Raw genomic sequence first — 23,633 nt, forward strand, 5'->3', positions numbered from 1 at the left:
CAACATTCGCGTATCATCATTGGCATTGACTGGTATGTTACTATATTATACGAGCCAAGTAACAGATTTTATTCAGTTGACGGAGTTGAGCAAGGGAGAGAGTACAGCAAACTACAGACTAAAAGTTACGTTAGTACTACCGCACATAACCATACCACTTACTGCGAGCGAACCTGTTGAAGATGAACAGATAAAGGGCGTGCAACTGTGGTTCTCCAAATTGACTGTTTCTAACCTGAATAACGCGTGAGTTCTAACGCGTTATATGTAACGCGTGAGAGGTGATCCTTCCTTTCGAACTTTAGAACTTTTACATGAGCAAAATAAATTTCTTCCGGCAACTTGGTAATCTGTCGATGGACATTTGACACACATTAAAAGGTTACTCAACCCACGGTTGATACATACAAAATGGTTACGGCACGGTAAGTGAACAAACCTTGAAGCACGATTTGTATCTGGTAAATACACGGTTGATAAATGAACAGTACACTTCTTAGTCTTATGAAATACAAAAGAACATGGCGGTGAGCGAGGATTAACTAATTAGCGAGGTTAAATAGCATTTTAGTATGTGCTTTTAATATCTTGCGTCAATCAACCGTGATGTATGTATCCATCGACAGATTACGAAATTGCCCAAAGATAAACTTTAGAATCACTAGTTACACTGTAACACCAATTGTAACACCAATGTACTGCTACTGTTACGTAATTCTCTCGTATCCCAGAATGTACCTACCTCTGCTCACACTCCTACAAGAATGTTTGGAATGCTCCATAGTATCAGACCCCTCCCAGTTCCCCAGCAAACCTCAGGACCCCTCTCCTTTACCCCACATCCACAACCAGGACCTTATTCCTGGGATTTTGGAGGAACTGACCCGTCATGAGAAGGTGTGTTATCTTTAATTTTATTAGACAATTTTAACGAATTAATTATTCGACAATAACGAATTTTCCGTTATTTGAATAGTTATTAACTGTTTCTCAGTGTATTCAATCAATCGAAATTATTGTCATTCTTGTTCAAGTTCCAAGTATAGTTTATATGTATAATGTATATGCTGGGGGCTGTAGGACTATTGAGCGGAGGACTGTTGATCGTAGGACTGTAGGTCGGTGAAGGTCGGAATTAGGACTGTAGAGCGGTGTCAAATCGCCAGGGTAGGACTCTAGAGCGGCCGCCCTTATAGATCTCACAACATGAGGACTTTAGAGCGGTACGATCCTAAAATGAGGACTGTAGAGCGGTGGACTGTTGAGCGGTGGACTGTTGAGCGGTGGACTGTAGGCCGGTGAAGGTCGGAAGTAGGACTGTAGAGCGGCCCTCCCTTATAGATCCCATAACATGAGGACTCTAGAGCGGTACCCTCCTATAACATGAGGACTCTATAGCGGTTGAAAATTTGAAGATTGAACACTCAACGAAGCTAAGTTATACATTGTAACTCGTGATTGATTATGGTCATGACATTCTAAGATGATAACTTTATTAAAGAGTCATGGAGTTAATGAACATTTTCATTTACTTATTATAAATATTTCATTATTATAAATATTTCATTACTAATATTATAGTGTAACTTAATTTAAGATTATTGGTCGGTCTCAACGTCTTCCAAATGATTGAAATATTCCCCTGCTACTCGAAAATGTAAAACGTGTCTTCGGTATTTTAGTGAACTGTTCGTATCAATGTGATTTCGCTAAGCAGAGTACCGATCAAGTTCGTGCAGATCATTTAGGAATGAGGATCGCATCGCGTGTCGCTTTAGCGCCTACTAAGGATATCTCATGTTCATCAATCTGGTGACGGAACTGATTCAGATCAGATCCCATCGCAGTGCGATATCTTGTTAGGATTTCAAAGGTATGGCATAAATATCACAGCAGTGGTGGACGGTTGCTACTTCCACTTCTGCCAGGCAGTCCTGAGATGGGTGCGGGAGAACGGACTCAAGAAGTCCTACGACGATGGTATCAACAACCCCCTTACCAATTTCTGGACTCCTGGTCCTGTTCGTGTGTGGATACGGAGACTCATGCAGCTTGCTTTCCTCCCAGTCGACGATGTTGTCCCATCATACTTCGAGCTCCTAATCGAATTTGATATACAAAAACTGGATACTCCGTGATATTTATACCATACCTTCGAAAGCCTAACAAGATATCGCACTGCGATGGGATCTGATCTGAATCAGTCCCGTCACCAGATTAGTAGGCGCTTAAGCGTCACGCGATGCGATCCTCATTCCTAAATGATCTGCACGAACTTGATCGGTACTCTGCTTAGCGAAATCACATTGATACGAACAGTTCACTAAAATACCGAAGACACGTTTTACATTTTCGAGTAGCAGGGGAATATTTCAATCATTTGGAAGACGTTGAGACCGACCAATAATCTTAAATTAAGTTACACTATAATATTAGTAATGAAATATTTATAATAATGAAATATTTATAATAAGTAAATGAAAATGTTCATTAACTCCATGACTCTTTAATAAAGTTATCATCTTAGAATGTCATGACCATAATCAATCACGAGTTACAATGTATAACTTAGCTTCGTTGAGTGTTCAATCTTCAAATTTTCAACCGCTATAGAGTCCTCATGTTATAGGAGGGTACCGCTCTAGAGTCCTCATGTTATGGGATCTATAAGAGAGGGCCGCTCTACAGTCCTACTTCTGACCTTCACCGGCGTACAGTCCACCGCTCAACAGTCCACCGCTCTACAGTCCTCATTTTAGGATCGTATCGCTCTAAAGTCCTCATGTTGTGAGATCTATAAGGGTGGCCGCTCTAGAGTCCTACCCTGGCGATTTGACACCGCTCTACAGTCCTACTTCCGACCTTCACCGACCTACAGTCCTACGCTCAACAGTCCACCGCTCAATAGTCCTGCTCCCATGCTGGGATCTCTAATACTTCTATAAACTTTTACCCGATCGTAACTGTAAGAATTCACTTAACAATAAACTCACTTCTCCACTAAAGAAATAACCCATCTAAATTATACAATAATCATCTAAATAGCTAATCAATCCTCACACTAGCTAAAGCAAGAAATGCAAGAAGAAAAGAGCAGACAGCGGCGTAACCTTGTATACGCCGGTATCCCTGTAAACTCCTCCCCTTCCCCCAGCGCTAACAACTCTCCTGGTCACAATATATCTCCTGAGCTGCCCAGCACTCCTCAGAGCAGGTTAGTTAATTAATTAGGGGGTCATTAGGAGCAATTAGCAGCAATTAGTTCATCATTAGGAGCAACTAGCAGCAATTAGTTCATTATTAGGAGCAACTAGCAGCAATTAGTACATTATTAGGAGCAACTAGAAGCAATTAGTCCATTATTAGGAGCAACTAGCAGCAATTAATTCATTATTAGGAGCAATTAGCAGCAATTAGTTCATTATTAGGAGCAACTAGCAGCTCAATTAGTTCATTATTAGGAGCAACTAGCAGCAATTAGTTCATTATTAGGAGCAACTAGCAGCAATTAGTTCATTATTAGGAGCAACTAGAAGCAATTAGTTCATTATTAGGAGCAATTAGCAGCAATTAATTCATTATTAGGAGCAATTAGCAGCAATTAGTTCATTATTAGGAGCAACTAGCAGCAATTAGTTCATTATTAGGAGCAACTAGCAGCAATTAGTTCATTATTAGGAGTTATAACTTCATTATCGTTCCTTATATCCTGGATATATTATACATACATTGTATCATGTATGTAATGACTTAATGAGACAACCAAGAATTTTAAGTGGATACGATTAAAGTTTGTTTACTGTTAGTACACCCAATTTGAAATGTGTAAGACAGAGAACCCCCTACAGAAGGAGCAGTATCAGCAGTGTGAATATATCAGACACCCACCTAGCCGGCTCCCCTCTCTCCTCCCTCCCCGACTTGTTCCCACTCCTCAACAACCTGGTACTCGGCTTCACTTTCGACAGCTTCAGTGCTGACTTTCTCTATAACACAGATAATAACTCCGGGGAGAAACACAGGTGGGCAGGGTCTTATGGTTGTGGTGTTAAGAGATGTTATTCTGAAAATTATCCGCTAACAAGACAGGATTAACTGTACAGTTTTCACCAAATTAAAACAACATAAAGAACACATTTCACCAAACTCAAACAACAGTTTAAAGAACACATTATCCCAATTAATTAAATGCTTGATCAAACGATTTCTAATTTTCTAACCTCACAACACCACCAGGTCTCGGAGATTCATATCAGACATACCTCTCCACATGTGGATGATCGAGGAGATCGCTGCTAATGACGTCACGACCACGCCCAGTGACGTTATTGTGGAGAACGGACACAGGAAGCTAACTAGAAATACACTACGGAGGCAGGACACAATCACCTCCCTGGCTACTGATTATTTGCTCCTCATGAAGTGCTCTAAATCTGTGAGTTTTTATTTCTATCTCTTATCTCTTATCTATCTCTTATCTATCTCTTATCTATCTCTTATCTATCTCTTATCTATCTCTTATCTATCTCTTATCTATATCTCTTATCTATCTCTTATCTATCTCTTATCTATCTCTTATCTCTTATCTCTTATCTATCTCTTATCTTGAGCTGTAATAACTCCGTAATATTTATATTATGATCGCAAAATTTGTTAATGGTAAATGGAACTCAAAAACGTCAAAATTATCTGAAAGCTCGTTGTTTCGGTAAATCGAAATTTACCGACGGATTTGTCTGTATTATTTACTATTTCTATTTTGTTTATGGTATAATTTAGCATGCGAGAAATCATGTCTGATTCTGTATTGAAAGTAAAAAGTAGCTATACTAATTAAGATAATCAAAAGATGGAAATAATGACCCTATGAGAAGACTCTCAGACTAATTTTAATAAGACCACTAACAAACGAAGACGTTAAATACGTAAAATAATCGCCTCAATTATCAAATCCACCGCAAATTAATGGTAAAAACGAGCGATCAAACGAATGATGCCGCTATGATGCGGTTCAAATAAAGAATTTAATCGTTTACTTGTAATAAATAAACTTAATTCAACGAGGACGCTATAAACTAAATGAAATATATAATAGTGATTGGTTAGCACTGATCTAATAATAGCAGAGTTGCAAAGATTAGAAATGTACAGAAATATCTTTACAAATATCTTATAAATATAAATATATCCACGAATCACAAATATCTTTTCCACGAGTCAGTTGCCTGAAATGTTTCTGAAATGACAGTTTCTTCTCAAGGTGACATTCTTTACCCAATGAATGATTTGATCATTGAATGCGGTGATTGTGTCCTCAGCGGTAAGGAAAGATTAGTTAATCTTCGTTCCTCATTGATTGTTTCTGTATAAATATACCACATGTAAGACCTGCGGCCCTATTCCCACAGAATTACATCTCATACGGAAAAATTATAATTAACTTCAGTAAATTAATTCAGGGAATCTATTTATATTCATGAGTAACGAGCAGGTCCTGGGAATAGGGGTAAACTAATTTACATACCTTGTTAGGCGCACTGATTAAATGAGCTCAAATTAATTCACTGATAACTAAATGAAATATATTCACTAGTACTAAGTCTGTGTTGTAAAACTAGAAACACCCCAGATTCACTATTGTCTGTGTTTTAAAACTAGAAACACCCCAGATTCACTAAGTCTGTGTTTTAAAACTAGAAACACCCCAGATTCACTAAGTCTGTGTTGTAAAACTAGAAACACCCCAGATTCACTAAGTCTGTGTTGTAAAACTAGAAACACCCCAGATTCACTAAGTCTGTGTTGTAAAACTAGAAACACCCCAGATTCACTAAGTCTGTGTTGTAAAACTAGAAACACCCCAGATTCACTAAGTCTGTGTTGTAAAACTAGAAACACCCCAGATTCACTAAGTCTGTGTTGTAAAACTAGAAACACCCCAGATTCACTAAGTCTGTGTTGTAAAACTAGAAACAACCCATATTCACTAAGTCTGTGTTGTAAAACTAGAAACACCCCAGATTCACTGCACGCTGGATAGAGAACAGTACCTGTTCCTTCTCCGACTCAACCAGGAGATGACAAGTTTTGTAGAGCAGATAATCCTCTCCGTTACTCAAATATTTACTTCTAGCGTTCAGGTAATCCTCTCCGTTACTCAAATATTTACTTCTAGCGTTCAGGTCAGATATATTTGGTTCGTTTTTAGATTCCATGACTTACCTAGCTTGTCCATATAAACTAATAATTATGTAATAATTACAATAATTGTAATAATTATGAAACTAGACAACACCTAACACGTGACAACAGCTAACACGTGACAACACCTAACACGTGACAACAGCTAACACGTGACAACACCTAACACGTGACAACACCTCACACGTGACATGTCCCCACAGGACAGCTCGTGTTTCAAGATGTTAGCCCTTCTGAACCACCTGATGTTAGACATCGCTCTCCCGGAGCCTCCTCGCCCCTACATCCCCTCCCTGTCAACTTCTCCTCCCGACACTGCTAGTACTAGTCTTAGTCACCTGACTAGTGATAGTCCTTCTATTGGGTGGGTCCTGCAAATAATCCGAGGCATAAATCAAAATTATAAGATGATTATATTATTTACAATCGTGCTAAAAATCGCGAGATTTTAACTCCATCTGCGAGCTAAAATTGGTTTACTTTTTGGTAAATTGTTTGCTTTTTAATCCGGTTGCAGGGCGCAGGCTGCAGGGGGATTTCGTCAAGTTGAAAACATAGTATAGTATGGATATAAATCAATACATACACTTTATAGCAATAACATATGTTATATCCATCACTAACTAGGATAATTACTAACCAGATCACTTTCTTCCCAGATGTCGAGAATCTTTTCTAGCGGAAGAAGACATAGTCTTACTGGAGAGAACTGATACACCCGAGAATGATCAAAAAAACAAATTAAACTGGATTGTTCTCAGCAGATCCGACTCGACTATAGCCTCTCTTTCTGGTTTGTCAATTGTTTCCATGTTATGTCAATGTACGGTTTCTGCAAAATGTAAAGTTTGGAATGTGGGAGATAATAAAAGAAGAACTTTATCAAGTATGGAAAATTCCGTATGCATGCAATAATGACGTACCTTAACTAAACTTTTACTTTTCAGAGAGATTGTCTCTGCAGTCAGAGGAAGACGCTCTCAGCATCTCATCCATCACCAACGAACTAAATCCCCTAGCTAAAGGAGACACCAAAGAGACACTCCTCAAGTTCATCACTCGAGTAAGCAAGAAGAAAGAGACTTTGTCAGTGGGGGTCCAAACCACCACGGAGGACAGCTTAGTCGCGCACAACTACCAGCAACTGCACGCAGTGAGCGCTAAACTTATCAGTGAGGGTCTATCTAGTGAGGGTGTTTTGTCACGTGATCAGATTCAGGTTCACTGTGGTGATGCTGTGTTGGCGGTACATTCTGCACTTGATGTCATTACCAAGGTCACGTGTCGTAGAGTCCTAGTTTTGGACGAGGATTTGGAGATAAAGCCCCGGGAGTTTCCTTTGTCTAAGTGGAGGTGTCGTGGCTCAGAATCGAGTGACGCTCATCAGATTTATGCTAGGATAGAATTGAACCCAGTAGAACCTCCAATTCTCAGATCTTCAACCATGGTAGACAAAACACAAATTGTTGATGACTTTAGTGACGTCACGAGCGACGATATCACAACTTCCTTAGAATCTCTCCAGATGAACTGCGAGGTAGAGGCCAGTAGTCTTATCGCCTCGCTTAGAGACCGGTCTCTGGAGGGGTTAGCAGTGTTTTTCGAGCCTGATCCCACTCTTGCAAGTATCCCTCTCACTTTGAAATGCACTGTGCGGGATTGTCAAGTGGAGCTTCAAGTTGGTGCCGCGCAACAGACAGTGCACGTGCAAGGAGTTAGAATTAAACTCAATCAAGATGAAAGTTGGGAAATCGGACATGATCTGATTGATAGCTGCGAATTAGAGAGATTACGAACGGAAAACGAAGTATTGCGTGAGAAATTGAGACTGCTATCGATTCAGTTTAATTGTACCCCAGAAGATTGAGTTGATAATTTAATGACGATGTATCAGATTGCAGCTGGAGCGTTGATAAGAATTGCTGGTTCAGTGTTTTAAATAATTGTTGCTATCTGCCAGGACATTTGCTCATTCGAGCAATGTCGGAAGATGTATAATTATGTCACCTTATCGTAATTTTAAGAAGGGTTTGATATCCTATATAAACAGTTGACGGTTTCAATTTATTTACTCTTCGCCACTTTCATTTCAGCCTCCTATAATAATCTAATCACTGAAAAATAAATAATTTTCCATCCCATTTGCCACTAAAGACCGCTACGGCTATTATTATCTGGGGCTCACGTGTCCTTACAATTTCACTATACTTGTTTATGCAAGCTAAAGCAGTACGTTATTAGTTATACTTTAAGGAGTGACTTTATTTTTTACCCGGTGCTTTTAAATTTGATATTATCAATATGCAATATTATACGCTGATTTCATCTTAATATAAGGTTTATTTTGTTTTCCAATCTGTTTAAGTTATTCAGTAAAATATTTTTGATAAATTTAATTTTGTTTGAATGTAGGGTATTTTATAATATAATCATATATACGTTATTATTGCATTATGAAAAATATACTTTATCGTGAGTCTTTTTGATAAGATTACTGTAAAACTGAGACACCTATACAAAGCTTTTGTAATGTTTTGCAAACACTTTTTTAATTCTTTTAAGATATTGAATATCTGTTGACATATTTGACAGATGATGCGCGTCTACATTTGTCATTTATCTATCAAACCTTACTGGCTGGCGATATTACTACAGGTAAGGTGATAATTGCGTCTTCACAGCTTGTTGAGCTCCGAGCGCGCTCGTAAGTTCATTGCATTTGCACGCTCCAAACATTCCAAGAATGCAATTGCACCACGTACCACGTGATACAATTTAGCCAATATAATCAGAGAACAAGAATCCGCAAATGCGCACTTTTATTAGGGGTCGTTCACATATTACGTAATCATTTTTTGGAACATTTTTACCCCCCCCCCCCCCCCCCCCGCTCGTAAGTTCATTGCATTTGCACGCTTCAAACATTCCAAGAATGCAATTGCACCACGTACCACGTGATACAATTTAGCCAATATAATCAGAGAACAAGAATCCGCAAATGCGCACTTTTATTAGGGGTCGTTCACATATTACGTAATCATTTTTTGGAACATTTTTACCCCCCCCCCCCCCCCCCCCCCCCCCCCCCCGGCCCCTCCGTAATCAGTTTTACACATAGCTATTGTTGATTGTGTCAAAATTACACTAGCGTAATCATTCGGAACCCCCCGCCCCCCCCCCCCCCTCAGCTGATTACGTAATATGTGAACGACCCCTACTGCCCATACCATGAAAATAAAACTTTTCGCGATAATTCAAAATCTATAATGTCCCTAATTTTCCTCCTGGTGCCGGGAGGTAACTTTAGTTTTACAAAACGAACATTTTGTTGAAAACCAGAACTTTCTATTTCTTTTACTTCTGAAGTTAGACCCCTATCATGTATCAATAAGATTTTTTGTAGGTTTATGACCTACCAGGACGCGCGCCGAGTTGGACTCGTCGACGGTCCTGCATCCTGGAATTAACGGGTGATACTCGTAAAATATCTGTTCCATGAATCCAACTCGGCGCGCGTCCTGGTAGGTTATAAACCTACAATTGCTAACTTGCTCTATTCAGAGCACTTGCACTTGTATTGCAATAGCGCGCCCGCAGTAGCACGTGGTTGAGTTATAAACCTTGACGGATGTTACTCGTCTGAATTTCTTCGAAGTAGTCAACGCCGCTTTCTTCTCGAGTGCTACGAAGTAGCGCGCGCCGGGCCTGGTCATTAACAATGGTCAATATAAATATAAACCTCAAAACCTACAAATATCAAATATCTTGTCATACGTTTTATGACCCGCCGCACACGAGTGCGCGGCTCCCCTGTATCGTAGAAACTCTACAGTGAAACGATCGCGGGGGTCACGACGTGATACAACAAATGTTAAATATCGGAGTTGATATAGTGATGAAAATGGGACGAAAGGTGTTCACGCTTTTCGAGCTGTAACATAATGGTTGGATTTTTTGGAATGAGCAGTGAGTTTCGCCTTGTCATACGTTGTATGACCCGCCGCGTACGAGTGCGCGGCTCCCCCTGTATCGTCTAAACTCTATCTAGTGATGCGACCTTGGGGGTCACCACGTGATACAAGTTTCGCCTAGATGCCATTTACTGAGCTGCGCTCAGCCTGTCATTCCGCCTACATGATAGCTTGTAGCGCGATGCGTTACTGCGCCGCGCCGCGCACTCATGAGGCTTCTCACAGAGGCTTCTCTGGCTAGATCGGCGAAATGCGCTACTGTGCCGCGCCGAGCTGCCATGAATTGATATCGTCAATTAAATGATAGCTTGAAGTCCCCAGGTAGAAGTGCCATATTTGATGGTGCTCGGCTTTAGCAAGCAAAATTAGGTGTAAAAGTCGCGTAATTTGACGAAATTCGTTGATTTTTGTCGTATTATTCTGTCATATCTTCGGTTCCTAAACTTAAATCTTGATTCACGATGTCAATCCTTCGCATCTCGCCGATCTGCATACGGCCGGTTGCGAGAAGAATTATTTGATGCGCGGTGCGACCCAGTAGTGCATCGCGCTACAAACATGAATCATGTTGAAATTTTTTCAGAACCTTCCAATCATACTTAACTACCGAACCTAATTTAGTTGGGAGAGATTGGCCTTGATTAAGAGGTTTACAAATAAAAAATAGGTATAAATTCGTTGATAACTCAAATTCTGACCATCGAAATTGCTCAAACTAATTTAGGTTCTGTAAATGTTTACTTGATTCACGATGTCAATCCTTCGCAGCTCGGTGAGGCACAGTGGTGCATCTCGCCGATCTACCGAAGGATTGATGCATAACAACAAGACACGCGCTGCGCTAAAGACGCGCATTTTCTGAGTGATGTTAACGATAGCTTTAAATTCACTGATGTCATTATTATTCAGCGTGACCGGTAATAGTTTAAAAATCAGAAGGAGAAAACACATGTTTAAATTACTAAAAAAGGAGTATCACTTTACAGGATTGAATTTAAATATAGTCATAATAGATAAGAGAGGAATTTGTTTCCCTTTGAATCAATCAAACTAGATGAATTGTTGTAAATACTTAGATCAAACTATCAATCTACAGGCTATCGTCAAACATGTTGCAAGGCGTCATCTTCAGTGACATAATAGATAAGAGTTTATTAACTATCATGCCAACTTTAGAGACGGTAACCACATTAAACTAAAGTTTTCCCAATCAAAATAAAGGGTTTATAGTTTATACAAAATAAAAGGTTTATGCACTAGACTGCGAGACAATTAACCTTATGCAATGCAGGTTAGTATAACTATAATATCGGACTGAGTTGAAATTTCTGAGAGCATGATACCCCAAAATAAATATATGCCTGTGTCTGGCAATAGCGTTCAGATGGCTTCCGAACTTGTGCGGATAAGATAATATAAAAAATACAAATAAACTATAATAACAATCTGAAAATTAATGTATCAGTACAGATCTTATACTCGAAATCAGGCACTTTCAAAACATTTCTCTTAAATTATCTTTCTTAACACCGTTCAATTGTAACTTTAAATTAAAATATTATGATGATCCGGACGATGATAAATATTAAATTACAACTGATTATATTTATGGATTTCGGCCTGTCGATGCTGGAAGCTGATCAGCTAATCGTTAATCGTTACCATGTGACAAGAATAGTATGATGAACCTCCCAATCAGTATCTATGTATCAAAAGAAAATATTGATCTAATTCAACTCGTCGGGAGCCCTTTTGAAACATCTCGAAGTTAGAGTGCAGAGTGCATGATTACTGATTATCAGCACGATTGGGTGAAACAAAGACGAAACCGTGTGTTGATTAGAATTAAAAGAGGAAGATATTTAGTGATAAATTGTGCACTCTTGCATTTAAGTTTTAATTGTTAGACTTGTTCGATGTAGGGCCTTTAATTTAACCTAATACTAATGCAGTTACTTAATACTTGGTAAGTCTAGGGAAAACAGGTGCTAGTTGTCGGAAATGAAATGGAGTCTGTTCCTGATCGAAGTTACATGATGCTGATAGATTTGATGCAGCTCAGCACTCAGCAGCCACTGTCTTCAAATAGAGTGTTCCAGTTCTGCAATCTGCAGTCTCAAGTGTTTTCGCCCAGCTTTTCTTTTCATCGTGGTTATAGAAGACAGACCTGAAGAAATACTAGTATAATGATAATATAGGTAACATGTCCAGAATGAGTAAAATTGTATTATCGGCAAATTTACTTATGTGAAAACTCCCAACAGGGTGGCGCTGGCCCAGAAGTAACTGCACACAAGCAACCCTTTAATGATCACGCACGTAATTTGTGTGAAAATATGTAACTCATTTAACGAAGTCAGTGAAAAGAACCTACCTTTATTTACCAATGTCGATTTTTTGCTTGTGATGAAGTAGTCCTCGCAAATGTGAGATATGTATGTAGTTTGTTTTTAAAAGTAGGATTGTAGTCATAGTCGATGTATAGCGACGGTAGTTTACCAGCAGCTCCCTGTACAAATAGAAATGTGGTTTTTATATAATATTACTAGTTAAATTAATGAGTACAATGCAGGAATAAAAAAATGTGTCTTAAATGTTTTATATTAAATGTGTTATAATTATATTAACCACCTTATATTCGTATAATATGTACTCACAAACAATGATAGTCCCAACTGTTTTTAATTGCTTATAATTTAAACCTTCTTATTAAATAATTTAGATGACTGTGTCTGATCTAAAATTGCACGAGAAATAGAGAAAATTAGGTCTCAGACAGAACTCGACCGGGATATAACCGGCGCAGCCGGAATACCGGCTGGTATTTGGCGATTTTGTACCGGTACCGGCCGGGATTTTGGTTTTAGCCGGGATTTTTCCAAAATAAATTCAGTTTTTCTCAACGTTAATTTGAGTCCAAAATTAACAAATCTGTGAACATTTTCCTAAAACATTTTGACGAAGTCATTGAACAATGGAGACTGGAGTCAATCTATATTTAACATAATCATGGGTGTACGAATTATGGACTTCTTTCTGACTTATGACTTAATTATTGTGACTAAGTGTCACGGCTCACGGTCTTGTGTTACCGAGGGACAAGTAAAACAGAGTTCTCCGGGTAAAGAAAGCATTAATAAATGCTATTCAGTATTCATCCTATTCAATTATTCAGGTAAGGTGATGTAAACTGTAAAGTGATAAGCTCCAACGTCAAACACCATGTTCAATTAAATGAGTTTAAGTAACCAATACCAGATCACAGGATCGTTATAGTTACGGAGACTGTTGGAAACGATGCAAACCAGGATCGGACTCCTATCAGAAATAGTCGACCACCGGTCCAGCCTCCCTCAAACTCAAATGCCCTACCACTACCCCAGACCACATCCACCTCTTCAGCCAGGAACAGCGCTCCCACTATACCACTACCAGCAGTTCCTACCGCCTCAGAGGATACACTGCACGTGCCCGTTATTCCTCATGCCTCGTCTTAAATGTCCAGTCCATGAATCCTGTGCATCAAGTGCGAGTATATGGGAAGTGCCAAAAATCTCAGCTCTTATTCAGGAGAAATCCAAAAACCACTCGTTACCGTTTATTGCACTTACGGAAACGTGGCTCAAGTCCTACATGTCAGACAAATACAAAATGTGCATCACCTCTTTCTCCTGCTGAGCAGAACCTCCCCCTTAAAAGTAAACAAATCTGCATCGCCTCCCAACGACAATCCAGATATATTAAGCAGCAGAGACAATCATTTAAGGAGACTTCGATATCTATCAGGATCATGATTATACTGCCTGAGAACTCAGCACTTCAGGATGAAACATATAATATTTGGTTTTCTCGATTTCATTCATATTTAGACAGAAGTCCGTGTAGATAATTGGTTATAGAATAATTGGATATAATTTTATGCGAAGTTGTGTCTGCGAAAATATACGTGTGAACTGGTCATCCCGCAAATGCTGAAAAAGTAGATGTTACCTATCATAAAATAACCGCTCGCACCGTACAGTGTACACGACAGAGTTGTGACTGCGTTTACAAATTCTTTATCATATTGATATGTTGCCATGGCAACCGAAACTCCATCGGAAGATCGGCCTGTAAGGCATAATCATGATAATACACAGTATCAAAACATTGCCATTGATATCATAGCAACATTCCAGAGATTAGATTATGTGTGTGTAAGAAAATGTATGTTATAGTATTATACAGTCTGCTAGAACATTCCGTTTACACATGGTGGCCGATAACAACTTGTTTAATTTATCTCCGAATTACACACAAATTTCTGAAAGTTTCGTAGACTTAAATCAATTACAGAGGGTGTGGCTATTGGCCAGCCCCTCTATTTCACTATTATGGTTGAAACTATAAGAATACAGATTATATTGTTACAGTGATTTTACAAAAGTCGAAACAGTAAACACCAATTTGTAGGATACTTTAAATCACACCAAAATTGGTTCCAGAATGCAATGAAATCTGATGGCGTCTTTTCAGTGAAAAAGAGGCCACACTCTCTGTAATTGATTAAAGTTTACGAGACCTTTAGAAAATGAGTTATATAACTTGCAACTTAAACTAAGATAAATTGAGTATTTATACTCAATTTATCTTAGTTGCATGAGTAATATATATATACTACCCACTATACCACTACCAGCAGTTCCTACCGCCTCAGAGGATACACTGCACGTGCCCGTTATTCCTCATGCCTCGTCTTAAATGTCCAGTCCATGAATCCTGTGCATCAAGTGCGAGTATATGGGAAGTGCCAAAAATCTCAGCTCTTATTCAGGAGAAATCCAAAAACCACTCGTTACCGTTTATTGCACTTACGGAAACGTGGCTCAAGTCCTACATGTCAGACAAATACAAAATGTGCATCACCTCTTTCTCCTGCTGAGCAGAACCTCCCCCTTAAAAGTAAACAAATCTGCATCGCCTCCCAACGACAATCCAGATATATTAAGCAGCAGAGACAATCATTTAAGGAGACTTCGATATCTATCAGGATCATGATTTTACTGCCTGAGAACTCAGCACTTCAGGATGAAACATATAATATTTGGTTTTCTCGATTTCATTCATATTTAGACAGAAGTCCGTGTAGATAATTGGTTATAGAATAATTGGATATAATTTTATGCGAAGTTGTGTCTGCGAAAATATACGTGTGAACTGGTCATCCCGCAAATGCTGAAAAAGTAGATGTTACCTATCATAAAATAACCGCTCGCACCGTACAGTGTACACGACAGAGTTGTGACTGCGTTTACAAATTCTTTATCATATTGATGTGTTGCCATGGCAACCGAAACTCCATCGGAAGATCGGCCTGTAAGGCATAATCATGATAATACACAGTATCAAAACATTGCCATTGATATCATAGCAACATTCCAGAGATTAGATTATGTGTGTGTAAGAAAATGTATGTTATAGTATTATACAGTCTGCTAGAACATTCCGTTTACACATGGTGGCCGATAACAACTTGTTTAATTTATCTCCGAATTACACACAAATTTCTGAAAGTTTCGTAGACTTAAATCAATTACAGAGGGTGTGGCTATTGGCCAGCCCCTCTATTTCACTATTATGGTTGAAACTATAAGAATATAGATTATATTGTTACAGTGATTTTACAAAAGTCGAAACAGTAAACACCAATTTGTAGGATACTTTAAATCACACCAAAATTGGTCCCAGAATGCAATTAAATCTGATGGCGTCTTTTCAGTGAAAAAGAGGCCACACCCTCTGTAATTGATTAAAGTTTACGAGACCTTTAGAAAATGAGTTATATAACTTGGAACTTAAACTAAGATAAATTGAGTATTTATACTCAATTTATCTTAGTTGCATGAGTAATATATATATACTCTCATTTTTTTAGAGCAAACGTAATTTAAATGGCTAAACACAATTCAATAAAATTTGGCTCGATCCGATTATCCAAACTATCAAATAAATGCGAAAATGAACCTTCTTTTGAAAACAATGAACACAAATATGTTTCGATTTGACAAATTTCTCGAACCAGTGGTGGTAGTAAGTCATACCAGAACCAATTATTTCAATTGGGCACTCAGTGACTGAGCTATTAATGCCAACGTTTGCACACTGACTTTTGGCCCACCCTGTATATTTATAATATACGGCTGGAAAAAATGTAACTGGATATCTGCCACAATGCTGCTATTATTAAGGTTAAAGTAACATTTAGCACATAAAGAAGTCTGGTTTGCTAGGTTTTAATTGGTCGTATAATAACAAATAAAAATGAGTTAAGACTACAAAAACGGTCGATAGAACCTAATTATAATACCTGTATCGAGAACTCGACTTCAATGCACTGATAGCGTTGGTACTAACATTCTATCAAATTATGTCATATCTTGAGACTTGATAGCTGCCTGAAACAGTTTTGAGTCAACATTATCGTGATATTCTAGAAATTGAAACCAATTCTCAACTTTAAAAAAGCAGGTTTCAATAAATGCCATAGAATTAAATTCTACCTTTTTAAATTTTAAGAATTTGTTGATTTATTAAAATTCTGTCTCAATTAATATATAAGGGTACATGCAATGTATTTCGACACGCACTGTAGACTCACTTATTGGATTCGTGCTAGATGCTGTGTACGTCACCCTCTTAACCACCTCTATGGCGAAGATGAGGATGGTAAGTGCAAGTACAGTAATGTGAGGAGAGGATGGGTATCATTTAGCACATTTTTGCTGTAGGTGTAAAGTAGCTCTTAGTCAAGGAGTATATAAATGACGGCACGACAAGGTTCTGCAACAGATCTCTGAACATGTTATCTTGTGAGCGCCGAGTGAACACTTATAAGAACAAGGCCAGCGATGTAAGACAGTATCATTGACTTAGTCCATGCTGGGAGGAAAAAAGCAAGTACAGACGACCGAAAGGAGTCGTGGTTTGGGATCCTGAGTGGGTCTCGATATTGGATAGTGCTTTTATATATCGGACCTTATGATATTCTCAAGGTCACCAAGACGGCACAGTCTTATGGCGGGAGGTAACGGTACCATCTAAAGAGCAGATTGCTGAATCATACAAGTAAAAACTCTACCGGTACAGCAGTCTTACAGCAGACTGAGATTCAAGCGAAAGAATTGTGCTGTTATAATTATGCGGTTAAAGTTCTAGCACCGGGAGTAGTTGTTCACGGTTTGGAGAGAGCTGAGTAGGCTAGTACGGGATAGAAGGGAAGAAGCAGCTCACTGTTCCAGATGGATCTACTTCTTATCAAGGAAGAAGGAGTGGTAGGTATAGTAAGGAAGATTGGAGCCTAAGAGTTAACTTAACATCTAGAGGTACCACAAACTTTATCTCGTCGCCAATTGCGAGCTTTAACGGGTTTCCTCAAGTGACTCGATGGTTTAATTGTGACAAATCATGATACGAACTTTGATGAACCCATAATAGTATAGTGCAATAATACTATGATAGTATTCTCATAAGTTCTACCCTTGCAACCGAGTACAATGTACATACTAAGTGATATCAAGCTGCAATCTAAAATTTATTAATTGAATCTCAAAATAACTTCAAATTTTACCTAATAATTGCGACATCGTTGGAAGTGAGAAATAAAATACATTAAATTTTAATCCAATTCTGCGAGAGAAGATTTGTCCAGACAGCTGACAAGAATGTATTACCATACTTCCTGTAAATGTGGTAGTTATTAGGTCATATCAAACTTGAAAATTATGTCAAAGTTTTTCTCAGTCTCTGGTGTCAATCACCAGTAGAGTGCCCAGCCGCACCAAAACAACCTGCGATTTTTACGTGGGAAACATCGTATAATACACATGCTATACACTCTAGTTTTATAGCAGCTACTGATATCATGCGGCAGTATTAATAAGCATACAAATTCAGCGCAAAAAATTGTAAAGACGACACAAATTCATGCGGGATGTTAATAAATGTGTCCATGTTGAACTCAAACTCCGACAGAATAATATTTCAAATCGGATATATTATAATTAATCAAATGGTATCTGCTCATGTTCCGTCTATATAAACTACAAAACTTAATAAATTAGTGAAGTTCTGAAACAAAGATCACGACTAGGTTTTATCAAAATTGAAAAGAAAACCGATCGAAGTGCACTAGAGATATAGTTTAAGTTTAAAGGGTCATCATTACTAAAATCTCTTCCTAGCTCCTAGCAATCAAGTTGTTAATCCTAGTTCTACACCTAAACAAGTACAAAATTACAGCCTTACATTTTGAAATTTTTCGATATCTAGCTCAACATAAGACTTCGATACCAATAATGCATAATGGGTACATACCGATGATCGGTGTTCGTAAATATTTGATTATTTATAGTATTGAAGTTTAAAATCTTCCTAATTATGTAAGAATAACAAAAGGAATCACGTACTAGTGTGCTGTTACGAAAAACAACTATTTAATAAAAATAAATTAACAGTATTCGAGTACAAAATTAAAAATACAAACTCCAACATAATTATGTTGGAGTTTGTATTTTGTTTTTTTATTTTAATCGACAGACAAACTCAATAAATGAAGATTTCGTCGTGAAACGAGCTATATATACAGCTATAACGTAGCGCTCGACTCCAGTCTGAACCAAAATTAAGTCGCGTTCGTAGGAAATTGACCACCAGCTGCTGGTGGTTCGAATGTTGGTTTGCACACTACTGTGGTTGCGAGAAGCATTATTTGATGCGCGCGCGACCCAGTAGTGCATCGCGCTACAAATGTTTACGTAAGCTGACCAAATTTCAACAAAATTGTTATATGGGAAGTATTTGACATACGTTGCATGCCACTTTTCGCGCGCGAAGCGCGCGCCGCCGTATATTGGGATACGAAACATGTATCAAGTGATCAAGGAAGTATCATAACTTTTTGATTGTTTCCAAAATAATGTGCTGCGGGCCGAAATCAGAAATACGAGCTAAAAAACCAGTCAATGGTCATGGGTCAGCGCGTGCGTCTTACGGTCGATGGCGCACTGCCTAATATATACTAAATACTACACTTATTACTAAATAGTCGTTCCCACTAAATCTGAAATCGCTCGCACAAAATTTTAAAAATTTGAAAGGGCCCTAACTCTTACCTAAGGACCCCAGGCTTTAATGGTGATAAACGAATAGAGATTAGGAATATGATTTTTTTCACATAGCCATGTGCCTACGCGTACTGCGTGACGCGCTTGTTTCACAAGTAGGATTTGCCGCCTCCGGCGGTCGCGCACTACTGCAAGCGAGAGGGCTCTTACCTGAGGACCCCAGGCTTTAATGTTGGTAAACAACAACCGAATAGAGATTAGGCGGAATGACAGGCTGAGCGCGGCCCAGTAAGAGGGCTCTGGTTAGAGCAATGATTTTTTATCAACATATTATTTGATTGATTTTCATTTACCAGGGACTAGGCTTGTGCGGTGTGGTTTCGACTACATTTTTACTGCGTTCTGGTTTCTCTTTGAAATTCACATACATCTGTCCTTTAGAGATCGCAATCAGTTATACTTTGATTTTATTTTGCGCCACATGTTATATTGTATGTAAATTTTGAAAAGATTTTCATTTAAAAAAAAGCGGAATGACAGGCGCGCTGAGCGCGGCCCAGTAAGCAAGATAATATAACAACACGGACTGTGATCATAGCCGACAGATTAAATTACTAACCGAATGATAATTAATACTTCACCTATCCTAGTTGATTCACGATGTCAATCCTTCGCATCTTGCCGATCTGCATACGGTGGTTGCGAGAAGAATTATTTGATGCGCGGCGCGACCCAGTAGTGCATCGCGCTACAACTATCCTAGCCATGTGCTTTTGTGCCTATGCGGGCGCTTAATTATTGCTTGCCGAACTTAATTAATTTCACACCCTCAGTGCTCAGAAGTTGTCATACAATACCCGCCGCGCACGAGTGCACGGCTCCCCTGTTGCCTGTATCGTAGAAACTCTGCAATGATGATTGAAACGACCGTGGGGGTCACGACGAAATACAACTCAGGAGTTAGGGTTACTGGGCTGCGCTCAGCGCACAGCGTGTGATTCCGCCTAATCTCTATTCGATTGTTATCAATATTAAAGCCTGCGGTCCTCAGGTAATTTCCTGCTTGCTATAACCTGTAGGTTTATAACGTACCAGGACGCGCGCCGAGTCTAGTTGGACTCGTCGACGGTTTGAAATAAATAGTAGTATTTAGTATCGTTAAGCTATGATCAGATCCTTCGCGCATGGTTATATGGAAGTGTGTACCACTGCAAGCGCAAAGGTTAGTTTGGTTAGAGCTTATGTCACTGAAGATGACGCCTTGCAACATGTTTGACGATAGCCTGTAGATTGATAGTTTGATCTCAGTATTTACAACAATTTATCTAGTTTGATTGATTCAAAGGGAAACAAATTCCTCTGGTTAGAGCAAATTAATACCATAGATTTTAGTAAAACAAAGCATGAACTATAAGTTGCTAGTAATAGTAATAAAGATGAAATTGAACACAACACAAGATTAAGTCTACAATTGCATACTCTAACGTACCAAAGCCCTTGCGCTTGCATGCAGTGGTGCGAAAGCAAATGGTTATGTGAGCCTTTTCAATTTATCAAAACATACACGAAATTCGCTCTGTTAAAATGAAAAATCTACGAAAGTTCTAAAGATTGCATTTCAATGAAAGCTAATATGTAATAAGATTTACAAATTTCTTAAGTAGATACTGGGCAGCGTTCTATTCAGCCTGTCATTCCGCCATATCTTCTATCTGTTTATGAACAGAAGAGGAAAACAAAATTTAAAGAATTACAAAATATGGAAATCTCCAACAAAAGATGGAATCTCCAACGGGTCAGCGTTATTCAGACTCAGTTACATATCTTAGAAAGCGCTTGCGCTTTGAGGTATTAAAGACAACGGTTATTTCGATAAGGGGGGACAGAGGGCCCAAGTTGCGATATAAACCAGACAATATTGAAGATTTAGATTTAAATATTGAGCCCTTTGGCTAGAGAATACTTTCTTGAATATTTTCGATAGTTTTTAATATTGGTAATATTAATAAATTGTAATTGATTGATATGTAATATTTAGGCCCGTGGCCAGTTTTCACGTCAAAGCTTGAAGTCCCCAGGTAATTGAATTGGTACCTCATTGTATAATGCTATAGAATTCTGAAAATACTTATCCTACGATTAAAGGTGGTGTTTTCATCTAAATTTAATTCAAAATATCCCGATTTAAGGTAGTGAGCATTAGACTAGCAAGCTAGGTAACTCACAAATCTGCTGTTGTTATACTCTACTGGAAAAATGATAATTACTGCAAACTACAGCAATATTCTGAATAATATGCCAACAGTTTAGCAGAACCTAGATGTTAATTGTTAGTTGAACTGGGAAAAAGCTTCCACCAACTGCATCAATCATAATTTAGGTTGTTGCTCATCTGTTTCTTATAAAAGTCAGCTTAAACTCAGATAAGTTTAGAAGACATTTGAAGAGAAATCATTTTATCATTTTATATTTAAAGGACAGAAAGAATCTCTCAGATACAGATAAGTCTTAGCCTTACAGAGTTTTATCATTAGTCCATATCTTTGTCAGTCCCATCATTCGGAATTAGTTCCAGTTCTTTTTTTTTCTTTAACGTTATAGTTGAGTGGAAATATCCATAGCCTAAATACATCAAGACCCCAACAGCAAAGTAAGCGCCGGTCATCAGATGTGCCATTACATCAAGGGAACTGAACAAAACCAGGTTGAAAAATAGACCAATTGCTGGGATAAACGGTATTCCAGGACACACAAAACCAGGATTTTTCTGAGGCTGGATGTGGTAGGTGGATTTAATGTAGATTAATATCAGTATGTTCATGAACCCTAGTATTATCATGATTGGAAGACGAACTTTCCAGAAGTGCCATGAGCTCGGCCAGTGAATAAATGCAATGCAAAGCGTAGAAATAACTATGATAATACCCATCCAACTGACCACTTTCAACTCTTGATTTTCAATGTACTGAGACTCGAGAGTCTCAATGTCCTGCTGATTCAGGGACGTTAAAGGCTGTTCTTCATTCACCACGAATTCGTTTAAAATAAGTTCAGAGGATTCATCAATAACTTCCTTTTGTTTGGAGTAAGAAATAACTACGAGAGTGTGACACACTGCTGCAAAAGTAATCAATGCCCCTCCTGCGACCAAATGAATTAGGATCTTGTAGGAGAACACTATTGTAAAGAAACTTATCACAACTGTAGCAGAGACTGTGGCAATAATAGGTACTTTAGAGCACTCAGCCACCAAACCAAGGCAACTGAAAATCAATCCATCATCGGAGAACACCATGAGCCCTCGAGCCAGGGTGGTTAGGGAGCACAGAGCAACACTTCCAGAAGCAAAAAGAATCGCTGCTACGATAATGTACTTGGGGATTGTGAGCCCGTGTGCCTGCAGAGAACCAGGAATACCCGTACTTTCGTTAAGGGTATACCAAGGCACCAGGTAGGAAATAGCAGCACTTACTAGTAGATAACATGCAACAGAGATTCCGAAGCTTAAACCTGTTGCAAGAGGTATGTCTCTTTTAGAATTCTTTGCTTCCGCTGAAAGGCTGACCACAGTTTCGAAACCTGCAAAGGAAACAACCACAACAGCCGCTCCAGTTATGACACCTGAAAATCCATAAGGAAACACCCCTCCTCTTCCAGTTTCAGGGTCTGTGGAGTTGGTGAATGTTTTGCTACTGCCATACGTAAATGAAACGATGCAGTACATGGTCAGAGATACAAAACTAAATACCACTGTGATGGTATTAACAATAGCAACATGTTTGACTCCAATACAGTTGATGATACAGCAAAACAAGATTAAAGCAATCGCCAACAAGTTGACATTTTCAGCTAAGTAATCCGGAAGAAAAGTACTAGAATACTCAACTTGAAGTTTATGGGCATTACCCTCAAAGATAAACTTGTCCATATTCTGTCCAAATCCCACGGCCACCAAACCAACGCCAAGAGCAATTTCCGTCATAATGAACGTTCCCACAAGTCCAGCAGCAAATTCACCCAAAGCAGCATACACATATACATAAGCGTTCCCGATACCTTTGTATCTAGCTCCCAAATCCATGTAAGCTAGAACAGTAAATATGAGAACTGCTGCAGCTAAGAGATAAGATACTACCAATCCAGGTCCAGCAGCCATCTTTGTAACTCCTGGTGTCATAATAAATATTCCCGCTCCCACAATATGAGCCAGTCCCTGCACTGTCAAATCGAAAATGTTCAGACATTTCTTTAATTCCTGAGTTTGGAATTTGGGGGAAGATTTCTGGAATAGCCTCTCGAAGAAAGAAGGAGGCTTGCAGTTGTACTTTTCACAGCAAGATGCCATTATGCTCCTAGAAAA

The 23,633-nt window shown here is 38.7% G+C and overlaps 2 protein-coding genes and 1 long non-coding RNA gene across 4 annotated transcripts; 1 reads left to right on the forward strand and 2 right to left on the reverse strand.

Moving 5' to 3' along the window:
• Positions 1 to 76: 76 nt before the first annotated feature.
• On the forward strand, positions 77 to 8,700 carry LOC134825713 (uncharacterized; the record flags this gene model as incomplete). The annotated part of the gene is given in 9 exon segments (XM_063837924.1): positions 77 to 246; positions 732 to 897; positions 3,066 to 3,214; positions 3,849 to 4,022; positions 4,237 to 4,435; positions 6,021 to 6,140; positions 6,405 to 6,565; positions 6,861 to 6,994; positions 7,149 to 8,700. Coding segments are annotated over 9 exon segments (2,193 nt in total), but the record flags the coding sequence as incomplete, so codon positions are not given.
• A 2,906-nt stretch (positions 8,701 to 11,606) lies between these two features.
• Positions 11,607 to 17,854, reverse strand: LOC134825715 (uncharacterized). Of its 2 annotated transcripts, none has more exons than XR_010161594.1 (4): positions 17,779 to 17,854; positions 16,519 to 16,606; positions 12,547 to 12,681; positions 11,607 to 12,339 (listed from the first exon to the last, which is right to left on the reverse strand). It is a non-coding gene; the product is annotated as an uncharacterized LOC134825715 (long non-coding RNA). The 2 variants fall into 2 exon arrangements; XR_010161595.1 differs by lacking the exon at positions 17,779 to 17,854 and adding an exon at positions 16,810 to 17,757.
• Positions 17,855 to 21,803: 3,949 nt separating this feature from the next.
• On the reverse strand, positions 21,804 to 23,618 carry LOC134825714 (solute carrier family 7 member 14-like). The gene has a single exon (XM_063837925.1). The coding sequence runs from the start codon at positions 23,616 to 23,618 to the stop codon at positions 21,804 to 21,806; it is 1,815 nt and encodes a 604-aa protein (XP_063693995.1).
• Positions 23,619 to 23,633: the final 15 nt, after the last annotated feature.

The sequence above is a fragment of the Bolinopsis microptera genome, unplaced genomic scaffold (assembly GCF_026151205.1).
Source record: "Bolinopsis microptera isolate Bmic1 unplaced genomic scaffold, MBARI_Bmic_1.0 sca31, whole genome shotgun sequence".
NCBI lineage: Eukaryota > Metazoa > Ctenophora > Tentaculata > Lobata > Bolinopsidae > Bolinopsis > Bolinopsis microptera.